This window comes from Artemia franciscana, chromosome 3, assembly GCF_032884065.1.
Source record: "Artemia franciscana chromosome 3, ASM3288406v1, whole genome shotgun sequence".
Taxonomy (NCBI): Eukaryota; Metazoa; Arthropoda; class Branchiopoda; order Anostraca; family Artemiidae; genus Artemia; species Artemia franciscana.
This window is the reverse complement of record NC_088865.1, coordinates 37,559,925-37,575,056: the sequence shown is the minus strand read 5'-3', so window position 1 is coordinate 37,575,056 and position 15,132 is coordinate 37,559,925. Positions and strand designations below refer to the sequence as shown.

The following is a 15,132-nucleotide window of genomic DNA, read 5'->3' as shown; positions in this document are numbered from 1 at the left end:
TTTAGCACAAAGAGGGAGGTATTGAGGATGGGGAAAACCCCTCATATATATATATATATATATATATATATATATATATATATATATATATATATATATATATATATATATATATATATATATATATATATATCTATATATATAAAAATAAGTTGTCTGTGTGTGGATCTGTGGATCAGGTGACGTCATGTTTGTCCGCATATGACGTCTGAATTATTTCACACTAATACAAAAGAAGACAAAAACTAAAAAAGGTAAAAACTACAAAAAAAACTAAAAAGAAAAAAAAATAAAAAAGCTAAAAAACTAAAAAAAACTAAAAAAAAGGTAAAAATCTAATAACTAAAAAAAACTGAAAAAAATAAAAAAAGGCAAAAACTACAAAAAAAATAAAAACTAATAAAAAAACTAAAAAAGCTAAAAAACTAAAAAAACTAAAAAAAACTAAAAAAAGGTAAAAAACTAAAAAAAACTAAAAACTAAAAAAGAAAAAAACTAAAAAAAAGGAAAAACTGAAAAATAAAAGAGAAAAAGAAAACTAAAAAAATATGAATAAATATATATAAAAATAAGTTGTTTGTGGGTTATGTCTGTCTGTCTGTCTGTCGAGTGACGTCGTGTTTGTCCGCATATGACGTCTGAATTATTTCACACTAATACAAAAGAAGAAAAAAAACTAAAAAAGGTAAAAACTACAAAAAAAACTAAAAAGAAAAAAAACTAAAAAAGCTAAAAAACTAAAAAAAACTAAAAAAAGGTAAAAAACTAAAAACTAAAAAAAAACTGAAAAAACTAAAAAAAGGCAAAAACTAAAAAAAACTAAAAACTAATAAAAAAACTAAAAAAGCTAAAAAACTAAAAAAACTAAAAAAACTAAAAAAGGTAAAAAACAAAAAAAAACTAAAAACTAAAAAAGAAAAAAACTAAAAAAAAGGAAAAAACTGAAAAATAAGAGAAAAAGAAAACTAAAAAATTATTAATAAATATAAAAAAACTACAAAAAAAACTAAAAACTAATAAAAAAACTAAAAAATCTAAAAATCTAAATAAACTAAAAAAGAAAAAAAGAAAAAAGGAAAAAAATAAAGGAGAAAAACAAAACTAAAAAATGAATGTATATACAGACCGGGACACCGGGATACAAATGACGACCGGGACACAGGGAATATAAACGACGACGCGGGACACAGGGACACAACTACAATGGGGACGCCGGGGGGCACAGGGGGATATAAATGACGACCGGGACACCGGGACACAAGGAATATAAATGACGCCTGGACACTCAAAGAGAAATCACAGACTGGAACACCGGGACACAAATGACGACCGGGACACAGGGAATATAAATGACGACCGGGACACAGGGACATAACTACAAAGGGGACGCCGGGGTGCACAGGGGGATATATAAATGACGATGGCGACTAAGGGAATGGTCGATTAGCAATCACCATCAACAAAGCTCAAGGGCAATCATTAGAATCATGAGGTATAGATCTGAATACGGATTGTTTTCCCATGGACCATTATATGTTGCATGTTCAAGAGTCGGTAAACCTGACAATCTATTTATATGCACAGACAATGGGACAGCAAAGAATGTTGTATATTCGCAAGTTTTACGTAGTTAAAAACATATATATATATATATATATATATATATATAATATATATATATATATATATATATATATATATATATATATATATATATATATATATATATATATATCACCATCAACAAAGCTCAAGGCAATCATTAGAATCATGAGGTATAGATCTGAATATGGATTGTTTTCCCATGGACCATTATATGTTGCATGTTCAAGAGTCGGTAAACCTGACAATCTATTTATATGCACAGACAATGGGACAGCAAAGAATGTTGTATATTCGCAAGTTTTACGTAGTTAAAAACATATATATATATATATATATATATATATATATATATATATATTAGTTACGCCATATTAGTTACGCGCCATTGTAGTTGTGTCCCTATGTCCCACCTGTGAATATATATATATATATATATATATATATATATATATATATATATATATATATATATATATATATATATATATATATATATATATATATATATATATACATATATATATATATATATCTATATTCACAGGTGGGACATAGGGACACAACTACAATGGCGCGTAACTAATATGGCGCGTAACGACTTACGCGCGCGGGGGGGCTTGGGGGGGTGCGAAGCGCCCCCACCAACTAGGTGTTGGGGTGGCGCGAAGCGCCACTCCAACAGCTAGTATATATATATAAATAAGTTGTTTGTCTTTCTGTCGACTGACGTCATTATAAGGATTGACCTGTATGTCGTCATGAAGTTAGTTGTCGTCATGTTTGTTATGACGATGCTTAGTACATGACGTCATTATAAGTATTTAAGAAAAAATAAGTTGTTTGTTTGGGTGTCTGTCTGTCTGTCCGCATATGACGTCTGAATTATTTCATCATATACCAATTCAAAAACGAATGTATTCTAGCCGAAGTAGCTGAGTTGGTAAAGCGTTATGTTCCAGGTTCTAGGTCCGAGAGGTTCCAGGTTCGAACCTTGGCTTTAGCATTAATACAAAAGAAGAAAAAAAACTAAAAAAGGTAAAAACTACAAAAAAACTAAAAGAAAATACTAAAAAAAACCTAATAAAGCTAAAAAACTAAAAAAAACTAAGAAAAAGGTAAAAAACTAAAAACTGAAAAAGAAAAAAACTAAAAAAACTAAAAAAAGGTAAAAACTGCAAAAAAACTAAAAGAAAAAAAACTAATAAAAAAACTAAAAAAAACTAAAAAACTAAAAACTGAAAAAGAAAAAAAACTAAAAAAAGGAAAAAAACTGAAAAATAAAGGAGAAAAATAAACTAAAAAAATAACAATAAAAAATAAAAAAAATAAAAAAGGTAAAAAACTACATAAAAAACTAAAAAGAAAAAAGAAAAAAAAAAGAAAAAGCTAAAAAAATGTAAAAACTAAAAAAAGGAAAAAAAATTATTTGATCATATACCCATTCAAAAACAAATGTATATACAGACTGGGACACCGGGATACAAATGACGACCGGCCCACCGGGAATATGACTGACGAAATTACAGACTGGGACACAAATGACGACCGGGACACAGGGAACATAAATGACGACCGGGACACTCAAAGAGATGTTACAGACTGGGACACCGGGACACAAATAACGACCGGGACACAGGGAATATAAATGACGACTGGGACACAGGGACAAATACGGATTGTTTTTCTCATGGAAAATTATATGTTGCATGTTCAAGAGTCGGTAAACCTGACAATCTATTTATATGTACAGACAATGGGACAGCGAAGAATTTTGTATATTCGCAAGTTTTACGTAGTTAAAAACACACACATATATATATATATATATATATATATATATATATATATATATATATATATATATATACTAGCTGTCCCATTGTCTGTGCATATAAATAGATTTTCAGGTTTACCGACTCTTGAACATGCAACATATAATGGTCCATGGGAAAACAATCCGTATTCAGATCTATACCTCATGATTCTAATGATTGCCCTTGAGCTTTGTTGATGGTGATTGCTAATCGACCATTCCCTGAGTCGCCATCGTCATTTATATATCCCCCTGTGCACCCCGGCGTCCCCTTTGTAGTTATGTCCCTGTATCCCGGTCGTCATTTATATTCCCTGTGTCCCGGTCGTCATTTGTGTCCCGGTGTTCCAGTCTGTGATTTCTCTTTGAGTGTCCCAGGCGTCATTTATATTCCTTGTGTCCCGGTGTCCCGGTCGTCATTTATATCCCCCTGTGCCCCCCGGCGTCCCATTGTAGTTGTGTCCCTGTGTCCCGGTCGTCAGTTATATTCCCTGTGTCCGGTCGTCATTTGTATCCCGGTGTCCCGGTCTGTATATACATTCATTTTTTAGTTTTGTTTTTCTCCTTTATTTTTTTCCTTTTTTCTTTTTTTCTTTTTTAGTTTATTTATATTTTTAGATTTTTTAGTTTTTTTATTAGTTTTTAGTTTTTTTGTAGTTTTTACCATTTTTTTAGTTTTTTTAGTTTTTTTTTTTTTACTTATGTCCTGGTCGTCATTTATACTCCCTGTGTCCCGGTCGTCATTTGTGTCTCGGTGCTTTGTTGATTGCTAATTTATATTATATTTATATTTATATTTTTTATATTTATTAATATTTTTTTAGTTTTCTTTTTCTCTTATTTTTCAGTTTTTTCCTTTTTTTAGTTTTTTCTTTTTTAGTTTTTTTTTTTTTGTTTTTTTACCTTTTTTTAGTTTTTTAGTTTTTTTAGTTTTTTAGCTTTTTTAGTTTTTTTATTAGTTTTTAGTTTTTTTTTTTAGTTTTTGCCTTTTTTTAGTTTTTTAGTTTTTTTAGTTTTTAGTTTTTTACCTTTTTTTAGTTTTTTTTAGTTTTTTAGCTTTTTTAGTTTTTTTTCTTTTTAGTTTTTTTTGTAGTTTTTACCTTTTTTAGTTTTTTTTCTTCTTTTGTATTAGTGTGAAATAATTCAGACGTCATATGCGGACAAACACGACGTCACTCGACAGACAGACAGACAGACATAACCCACAAACAACTTATTTTTATATATATTTATTCATATTTTTTTAGTTTTCTTTTTCTCTTTTATTTTTCAGTTTTTTCCTTTTTTTTAGTTTTTTTCTTTTTTAGTTTTTAGTTTTTTTTTAGTTTTTTACCTTTTTTTAGTTTTTTTTTAGTTTTTTTAGTTTTTTAGCTTTTTTATTTTTTTATTAGTTTTTATTTTTTTTGTAGTTTTTGCCTTTCTTTATTTTTTTTCAGTTTTTTTTTTAGTTATTAGATTTTTACCTTTTTTTTAGTTTTTTTTTTAGTTTTTCAGCTTTTTTAGTTTTTTTTTCTTTTTAGTTTTTTTTGTAGTTTTTACCTTTTTTAGTTTTTTTCTTCTTTTGTATTAGTGTGAAATAATTCAGACGTCATATGCGGACAAACATGACGTCACCTGATCCACATATCCACACACAGACAACTTATTTTTATATATATATATATATATATTTAACTACGTAAAACTTGCGAATATACAACATTCATCGCTGTCCTATTGTCTGTCCATATAAATAGATTGTCAGGTTTACCAACTCTTGAACATGCAACATAATAATTGTCCATGGGAAAACAATTCGTATTCATATCTATACCGCATTTTTCTAACGATTGCCCTTGAGCTTTGTTGATGGTGATTGCTAATCGAACATTCCCTGTGTCCCCGTCGTCATCTATATATCCCCCTGTGCCCCCGGCGTCCCCGTTGGAGTTGTATCCCTGTGTCCAGGTCGTCATTTATATTCCCTGTGTCCCGGTCGTCATTTGTGTCCCGGTATCCCAGTCTGTAATTTCTCTTAGAGTGTCCTGGTCGTCATTTATATAGATATATAGATACAGTTTCATTTCAGTTTTTTTTCTTTTTTAGTTTTTTCTTTTCTTATTTTTTTCTTTTTTAGTTTTTCTTTTTTAAGTTTCTTCTTTTTATTGATAATAAACCTCAAAATTTTGGGTATCTGTTTTAAGGTTTTCGAATTACCTTAATCTTTTGTCAAAATATATTGAAACATTTGTGGAATTCCCAGTTTTTTTAGTTTTTTCTTTTTTTTTAGCTGTTTAGGTTTTTTTTAGTTTTTTTTCTTTTTAGTTTTTTACCTTTTTATTTTTTTTACATTTTTCCTTTTTAAGTTTTTTTCTTTTTTTAATTTTTTATTTAGTTTTTTTTTAGTTTTTTCTTTTTAGTTTTGTTTTTAGTTTTTTACCATTTTTGTTTTTTCGAATTACTTTAACCTATTGTCAAAATATTTCGAAATATTTATGCAATTTCCAGTTTTTACATTCTAGTTTGTTTTCTTTTATATATATAGAAGATATAATCTGGCGTAATGGACAGACAACTTATTTTTATATATATTGTCAAAATATATTGAAATATTTGTGCAATTCCCAGTTTGTTTAGTTATTTTCTTTTTTTTTAGTTTTTTAGCTTTTTTAGTTTTTTTTAGTTTTTTATCTTTTTTATTTTTTTATGTTTTTTCTTTTTGGGTTTTTTCTTTTTTTATTTTTTCAATTTTTAATTTTTTTTAGTTTTTTCTTTTTAGTTTTTTTTTAGTTTTTTACCATTTTTCTTTTTTCGAATTACTTTAATCTATTGTCAAAATATTTCGAAATATTTATGCAATTTCCAGTTTTTACATTCTAGTTTGTTTTCTTTTATATATATAGAAAATATAATCTGGCGTAACGGACAGACAACTTATTTTTATATATATAGATATATATATATATATATATATATATATATATATATATATATATATATATATATATATATGTTATTTAACGTCATTTGTATATGACTTTGTATGTGACGTCATTATAAGTATATAGGGGGGCGATTCAAAGAGAAATTTTAGTATAAATCCCGCAATGGCAGAAGAAATAGCCTAGGAAGCCGCTCAAAGAGTTAATTCAAAAAGAAATTTTAGTATAATGGCAGAAGAAACAGCCGAAGAAGCTGCTCAAAGAGTTAATGCCAAAAGGCTTGTGGCTAATAGAGAAAGTAAGAAAAGAAAGCGTGCCGAGGAATCACAAGAACAACGTAAAAACAGGCTTGCGTCTCAAAGAGAAATTACCAAAAAAAATCGTGCCGAGGAATCACAAGAACAACGTGAAAACAGGCTCGCGGCTCAAAGAGAAATTACCAAAACAAAGCATGCCGAGGAATCATAAGAACAACGTGAAAACAGGCTTTAGGCTCAAAGAAATAATTTCAAAAGAAAGCGTGCCGAGGAATCTCAAGAGCAACCTGAAAATTATCGCCTGGCATTCAGGTACAGCCCAGTCGATGATTATAGCTTGAGTAGATGTGTTCAAATCGGGACTATAAAATTTATCCCTATTGCAAGGCCTTGAAATTTAATGGTGAAACAATGGGAGTGTGTTGCGCCTCAGGAAAAGTTAAACTTCCTCAACTGGCTGCATCACAAGAGCCATTGAAGACTTTGCTTACTGGAACTACGTGAGAATCGAAGCGTTTTTTTTATCAAACATCCAAAAATATAACTCATGTTTCCAAATGACGTCGTTTGGTGCCCAAATCGAAAATCAAGATCAATTTATGCCTACTTTCAAAGTAAAAGGGCAAATTTATCATAGAGCAGGGTCCCTTCTACCATTCTCAGGTGAGAATCACAAATTTTTACAAGTGTACTTCCTCAGTGATAGCAATTCTGAATTGAATGCACGTTGCAAAATTTCTCCTGACGTTCAGAGGTCTATCATTTCCCAGTTGCAACATCGTTTACACGAAAACAATGATTCAGTGCACCTGTTCAAAACACCAATCGATGTGATGCCTACTGATAAGTATAAATTGTTATTTCCGCTGACAAAACGCCTATTGGCGAACATGTGCGCCAACTCGAGATACTATTCTTCATAAGCGAAACGCTCAGTTGGTAAGAATTGCTGAAACTCATCGATGCTACGATGCCCTAAAATATCCTATCATTTTTTTCGGGATGGAGCCGACGGCTATCACTTTAATAATAAATTGATAGATCCATCAACTAACAAACAAACGGATAAGAAATGCAGTGCAATGAATTATTATTCCTATAGACTGATGATTCGCCCCAATGACGAAAATTTAACTATAAATACGCGTGTCCGATTGCAAAACGATGGCTCTGGTGAAATATTTTCAGATCAATTGCTAGCAATTTGAAACGGAAAGCTCCGAGTAGACTCAATTTCAGGACGTATACAACTGCCTGTTGAATTCTGTAATTTAGTGACGTCCAAAAATGAATTGATTGAAAAGGTATTTCCAAATATTCTAGCCAATTATAAAAATCATAAATGGCACAGTGAACGAGCGATTTTGGCAGCCAAGAATAAAGACGTCTACGAAATCAACAATATTATTTTGACCAAGATTCGAGACCAGGAAGTAATTTAAGAGTCAGTCGACACAGTTCTGGAACCAAATGAAGCGGTTAATTATCCATCTGAATTTTTAAATTCCCCGGATCTCTTAAGGTTTCCACCACACGTGCTACAACTAAAAATAGGCGTACCAATAATACTGTTACGAAATATTAACCCACCAAAGCTTTGCAATGGCAAGCGACTTGCCCTAAAAAAAGAAAAAAAAACAATGGAAAACGTAATAGAGGCAAGAATCTTGACGGGACCTTTTGAGGGTGAGGCTGTTCAATTGTATGTTGCATATTCGAAGGTCGGTAAACCTAACAATCTGTTTATAAGCACAGACAATGGGGCAGTTAAGAGTGTTGTATATCCGCAAGTTTTACGTAGTTAATTTATAGTGTATATATATATATATATATATATATATATATATATATATATATATATATATATATATATATATATATATATATATATATATATATATATATATATATATATATATATATATATATATATATATCTATATAAAATTAAGTTCTATGTATGCATGTTTGTTTGTTTGTAAAAAGAAGGTTTGCATATGACGTCATTATAAGTATATAAGGCTTTGTATATGCACAGACAATGGGACAGCGAAGAATGCTGTGTATTCGCAAGTTTTACGTAGTTAAAACATATATATATATATATATATATATATATATATATATATATATATATATATATATATATATACATATATATATATATATATATATATATATATATATATATATATATATATATATATATATATATATATATATATATATATATATATTATATATATATGTATATATATATATATATATATATATATATATATATATATATATATATATATATATATATATATATATATATATATATAAATATATATCTATATATACAGGTGGTACACAGGGACACCACTACAATGGCGAGTAACTAATATGCCACGTAACGACTTACGCGCGTGGGGGGCTTGGGGGGCGAAGCTCCCACACCAACTAGGTGTTGGTGTGACGCGAAGCGCCACATCAACAGTTAGTAGGTTATAATCTTGTTAGTTTTAAGTTTTAGTGTTGCTCCTTACTTTCAGCTGAAAAACTTGTTTTTTATTTAATTACATTTTGGAATGAAAATTTCCCAGAGGCTTTTTATATGGAAGGGGTGGTCGTATAAACTTTTGATTGGAAATGGGAAATTTTAGTTCACCTTCTAAAAGTTAAAAGAGATAAGAGGGAAACTAGCCTCCACTCTGAAGGCCCTTTTTTCCCCAAATGTCTCCAATCAAAATTTTGTGATAGCCATTATGTTCAGAATAGTTGAAAGATCTGGAGACAGATAAAATTTTTATGTAAGGGATGGTCGTCTAAGCTTCAGAGGTGAATCATTCGATTGGAAAAGGAAAATTCTAGTCACCTTTTTAAGAGTCAAAAGTGAACGGAGGACATATACACCCCTTGAAACACACCCTCTTTTCCCCAAATGCATCCAATCAAAATTTTTAGATAGCCATTTTGTTTTAAATAGTATAACGATCAGATAATCTAAACTTTGGGGATAAGAAACCCCAGAGCCCAGGGGAAGGGTTGTAACTTATGCCGCGGGGCATATAATATTTTTATGAAGAGATAAACTTTGGAGGGGACTCAACTGACTAGAATTCGGTAGTCTAAGGTTCTTATGGAAGAATGGTTGCATAAACTTTGGAAGGGGCTTATTTTATTTTAAATTAAAAGTTCTAGTTTATGTTTTAAGAGTCAAAGGGAACCAGAGGGCAACTAGCCCCCCTGCCCTCTTTACCCCAAATCCATCTGATTGAATTTTTTAGATATGCATCTCATTTTGAGATATGTATCTTGTTAAAATGAGTCATAAGATCCGATAACATAAACTCCAGGGTCAACATAACTCCCCAGAGCCTGGGAGCAAGTGTTGTATTTTATGCCCTGGGGGTAAATAAGGTTTTTATGCAAGGGTTTTTAAAATAGTTCAAAGATTAGATAAGCACGACCACCTTCCCCACTCAAAAACTTATTAACGGTGCTTTAGTAAAAAACTTAAAGGAATCCCTGGCCCCCCATGCATGCCCTCCCAAAAAACAACAAACAAACTTATTAACGACATTTTGTTTAAAAATTATGAGAGCTCACCCCTGGCCATCCATGCCCCCCCCCCCAAAAAAAAAGAAACAACTTAATAGGGCATTCTACTCCAAAAATTATGGGAGCTGGCCCCTGAAACTCCATAGCCTCATATCCTCCCCCTGAAAAAATTATCAATGAAGGATCATAGGAGCTTACCCTTGGCCCTCCCTCCATGGACTGACCCCCAAATAAAAAAAAAAAACTTATTAACAATATTTTATTCCAAAATCATGGGAGCTGACCCTCTGGTCCTCCTCCAATGACCCAACCCTCCCCTCCCCCACCCAAGAAAACATGAATACTATATTATATTCAAAAAATCATGGTAATTCAGTTTAATTTTATTAGCTCTTTGCAAATGATGTCCAAATACCTATATTCTTCACCACAAACTAGAGTTTTGCTACTGCCTGTTTCTCTAACGGTTAAAGCACAAGGCATACTGCGTATTCGATGCTTTACTAAAACGAATTACATTACAAATATTTTCTTTTGTATTTATTACGACATTCAAAATAGATGGAAATTGCACTGAAACCAGACCAGGATTTAATAACTTGATATTTTGGCAATTAAAAACGAACAGAAATTAATTTAAAAAATATTTCCGAAAAAGATTTCGTTGTAAGATTTATTTATTCATTTGTATTAGTACCTCTCATACGTTTGTTTGCTATGATTGTTTATTTAATTTCTGTTCGTTTTAGGTTTCATTATGCTTCAATAGCAAAAGGTTACGTTCGTTTAAGCTTGATTTGCATATTCAATTTAAGTTTTACTCGCCTTAAGAATTATTTATTGATTTGAATCAATACCTGTTGTATGTTTTTGTTAAATTGTTTATTTAATTTCTGTTCGTTTTGGGTTTGAGTTATTTTAGGTTTCTATTTCTTCTAATCTCAACTTTAGCATGACCTTTACTTAAGAGAAATTGATACGAAAATTTCATTAAGAGACACTTTTTTGAGCCTATCTTAAAGTTTGGGCTATTCCAGACAACACTAAAGAGGTCGCTCTTGGAAGACTAATCCCAACCGATTATTCAATAAATGTGCTCATATCCTCTGCAAACATAGCTATACCTTACTTTCTGGCCTTATACCTTGGTGCCATTGCTGTTTTATTGTCTTTGACAGTTGGAGGTGAAACCGGACTCCGAGGACTAGGAGAATTTTTCGAGGTAAACAGTTTTTTCTATGGGACGATCTTTCTGTCAATACTGTATCAATTAAGTATATGACAAAGTTTCTTTTTTTTAATTAAATTGCGGTTAAATATGATTTCATCTCACCATTTACAATACTAGTTTCCTTGGGTGCAGTAAGTCAAAGGGTTTTTATGAGAGCCCTAAACGACCCCCAAAGACCAAAAATATCGTTAAGGTTTCTTCATAGTAGAAAGGCGGTGCTGAGGGCGTTTCAGGAACTTAAAAGAATTTTCACAGATTATAATGGGATTCTTCCATATTATAATGGAATTTTTGTTTTATCATTTTTTTTCTAGCTTCTAAAGTAAGTTCACAAGTAAAATATGTGATTAAGATTCCGATATATCACTGAGAAGGACTCTCATAGAATCCCAAAACCATCAGGTTCAGATAATTTTGAAATATTTTGAGCAGAACGGCTTTGCAGCTCCAGTCTTAAATATTCTAATTTTTATCCCGAAAGACCTCCGGAGGAGAGGGGATGCGAGTCTCCTTCCCGACACCCTCTCTTGAGACTCCCTAGCCCAGAGCATTTAAACATAGATCGCGTGTTGATTTATTAGCATTCTAGTTTCACATTTCTTCGTCTGTCACACGTTCAGGTCATAGGGATTCAAAATCAAAGGGAAGTCAATACAACTGTTTCAGCTGTCAAAGCTATCCTATTTACATTATGCAAGCTCAAAGAAATTAAAAAGTTTATAGATTTAGCTAATTATCAAAACGACGGAGGTCTGTTCGATGTTAAACATCATGGACATACCAAGAATTATTCGTATAGGGCGACTCGTACTATTAGTAATTGAAAGAAACTTGGATGACAATATATTCATCAGAGGAATTTGCTTTTAAGGCAACTCCAAGTGTTTAAAATTGATTAAGTTCAAAATTACTTATCATAATTTACGAGCCCGAGAATATCTGTCTGATTTTTTTTAAATGGGGGAAGCACCCCTCAGCAAGTAAAGTGACCAAAACAAAAAATTACCTCATCGAAAGTCTCAACTACATCCCCAAAACCTTTCCCAATATATTACCGACATGAAATTTCGATTTAAATGCAAGTATACAGTGTCTTTTGATTTACCTCCACCTCCTCACAAGTCAAAATTTGAAGTCCACTCAACCCTTCTCCAATGCTCCATCAAAGGATTAACTGGATCCCTGATTCGATTTCCGAGATATTCTAAATGGCTTGGAGAATCAGATATACGTAGCAGCTTTTGATTTATTCTTATAGCCTACAAGTTCAAATTCAAGTTCTTTTACACAATAAATAAAAAAATAAACACTACAATAAAAAAAGCCCCTTTAACTGGGAAAAAAGATAAAACTACACGTTAATGATTTGCAGGTTACTTAAGTAGGCTTGGAAAAAAATAATTACTTCTCAGATGAATGCTCACACATAAACAAGCAATCTACATATCATCTAACACCAACAAAAATCACACTTTATCATCGACATAAAGAACCAAAGCTAAAACAAACCAATGGAAATCCAATTTAAAACTAATTGTAGTTTCAATCATCTATTCTTTTTCAACAGAAATCTTCTTAGGTGTGTGTGTTTTTTTTTTTTAAAGAACCAAGGTGTGGGAATCCAAAACCCCTACAGGAGTAGAATTCCAAGCATGCCCCACAGCAACGGCAAGACCAAAGTCTGAACGCACTGAGGGGGTGGAAGGAACCAGTACATCCTTCGGATTTCGAACTAATTATGGGTTGACTTCACTCACTCGTTGAAACATGCCAGAAAAACATTCTGGGAGATCTCCAGGGAAATAAAGGAATAAAGGGAAATAAACTGTTTGTTTCTGTGTTTGTGCTGCGTCATTGGTGATTTCTTTTTTCACTATATATATAATAGGCATCGCGAAAGGGTTTTTTAAGTATTTACAAAAGTGGCTTCCAAATATTATACTTCTCTGGCGACTTTGTATGAAAGGATTTAGTCGTAAAAAGTTAGAAGGGAGCTCATTCAATTTGAAATTGAAAGTTCTAGTGCCCTTTTGAAGGTTCGAAATTGATTGGAAGTTAACCAATCCTCTCTCGTGCCTTTTTTGCTATTTTAAACCCCAAAGTCATCCGATCAAAACTTTGAAATAACCATTTCATTTGGAGTTGTCGATGGGTTCAACAAAACCATGCCAGAGGCTCACAAGACCCCCACAGCCCATCAGGAAAGGGCCGTAAAACATGTATTGCACCCATTTTTACGCAAACGTATGTGGTTTCTATGGCAACACCCATAGCCCCATGGACAACAAGTGGAATTCTAACGTCAATAAAAAGAAAGCAAAATCTCTGGAAAGTGTATAAGGAAAGATCAAGCAACAAAAATCTAGAGACATTTAAATTATACACAAATATGCTAGAATCACTGACACACAAAGCTAAAGAGGTATATTTTACTAGAAGACTTGTAGATTCTGAAAATAATATTAAAAAGACATGGGATGTGATAAAATTTTTGCTGAGGTAGGGAAAAAACGCGGGAGGTTTGCTTTCTTCTTCTAAACCATAGTCTTGGAACGGTTTCTTGGTCCTCCGTGCTCTAAATCAATGGTTCTCGAGCCAGTCACAGAGCAGGAATTAGTAAAAGTAATTTTATTCCCATAGAATTCTTCTGCCAGTTTCGACCAAATTCCTGATAAAGTCATTAAGTTCATTCTTCCATCAGTTATATAGCCACTGTGTCATTTGGCAAATAAGTCATTCTAATTAGGAGTTTTCCCTCAGCGACCCAAGTTGGCACACGTGCTATCTTTTTTAAAGCAGACGACCGTGAGGATCCAGGGAAATACAGGCCCGTCTCTCTCCTATCCATCTTTTCTAGGATATTTGAAAAGCCAATGCAGAAGTGACTAGTGAGTTATCTCGACGCTAAACAGTTTTTTCCTAAGCATCAATTCGGATTTCGTGCAAACAATTCTACGGAATGTGCGTGCAATAGGTTTGTTCAGTTCATACGGCAGTCATTGGATTCTGGCCTCATACCATTAGCCATTTTCCTTGACGTGAGGAAAGCTTTTGGTAGTCTGACCCACAAGATTCTTATTGATATGCTGTCTCATCACAGAATCCATGGGGAGCAACTGTCACAGTTTTTTTCATACCTCACTAGCCGTTCCATCATCGCTGAAGCATCAGATGACCAGATTCCAATTACTTATGGAGTGCCTCAAGGCTCAATTCTCGGGCCTTCACTATTCCTCATTTACATCAATGATCTTTATCGTCTTTTTATACTACCACGACACCAAATATCTGCTGTGGATTATGTCATAAATATGATTTCCAAATCGCACCAATAGCTGCATCCAATAAACATGAAGAATCAATCGCATTCGCTGATGACAGAACGTTAGGTGCATTAGCTACAGATGAAGAATCCCTTATACTAAAGTTACAAACGATGGTGGAGAAAGTTTATCATTGCTTTGATGGGGATCATTTAGGTATAAATGCAAAAAACTCAAGCCTACCTATTTTTTCTCGTATAGGTAAGAGGTGTCCTACAGTAATAGAGCCTTTTACTTTAAGAGGTCCTATATGCCTCCCACCTGACTGAGATGTTCTATTCCCTGGACGTCTTCTGAACAAAAATCTAACATTTAAGCAGTATATTTGGATGATAAGAGTCGATGTCTCAAGAGGACTGGGGATCATAATAAAACTCAAACAAATTATACCTTTTTCTGTTCTCTGTCTTTTACACTTCTCTCTTAGTTATCCTTA

General features: G+C 32.2%; 2 protein-coding genes across 3 annotated transcripts in view; one reads left to right on the top strand and one right to left on the bottom strand.

Annotated features, from left to right (window-relative positions):
- Nucleotides 1-15,132, bottom strand: part of LOC136025247 (Kv channel-interacting protein 1-like) — a 333,579-nt gene that overhangs the window by 52,686 nt on the left and 265,761 nt on the right. The gene's annotated exons all lie outside the window — the stretch shown is intronic.
- The window catches only part of LOC136024678 (uncharacterized), a 41,516-nt gene that overhangs the window by 8,714 nt on the left and 17,670 nt on the right, over nt 1-15,132 (top strand). Inside the window, exon 3 of the mRNA XM_065700099.1 lies at nt 11,180-11,364. Within this exon, the coding sequence (XP_065556171.1) occupies nt 11,180-11,364 (185 nt within the window). The remainder of the gene's footprint in view (nt 1-11,179; nt 11,365-15,132) is intronic.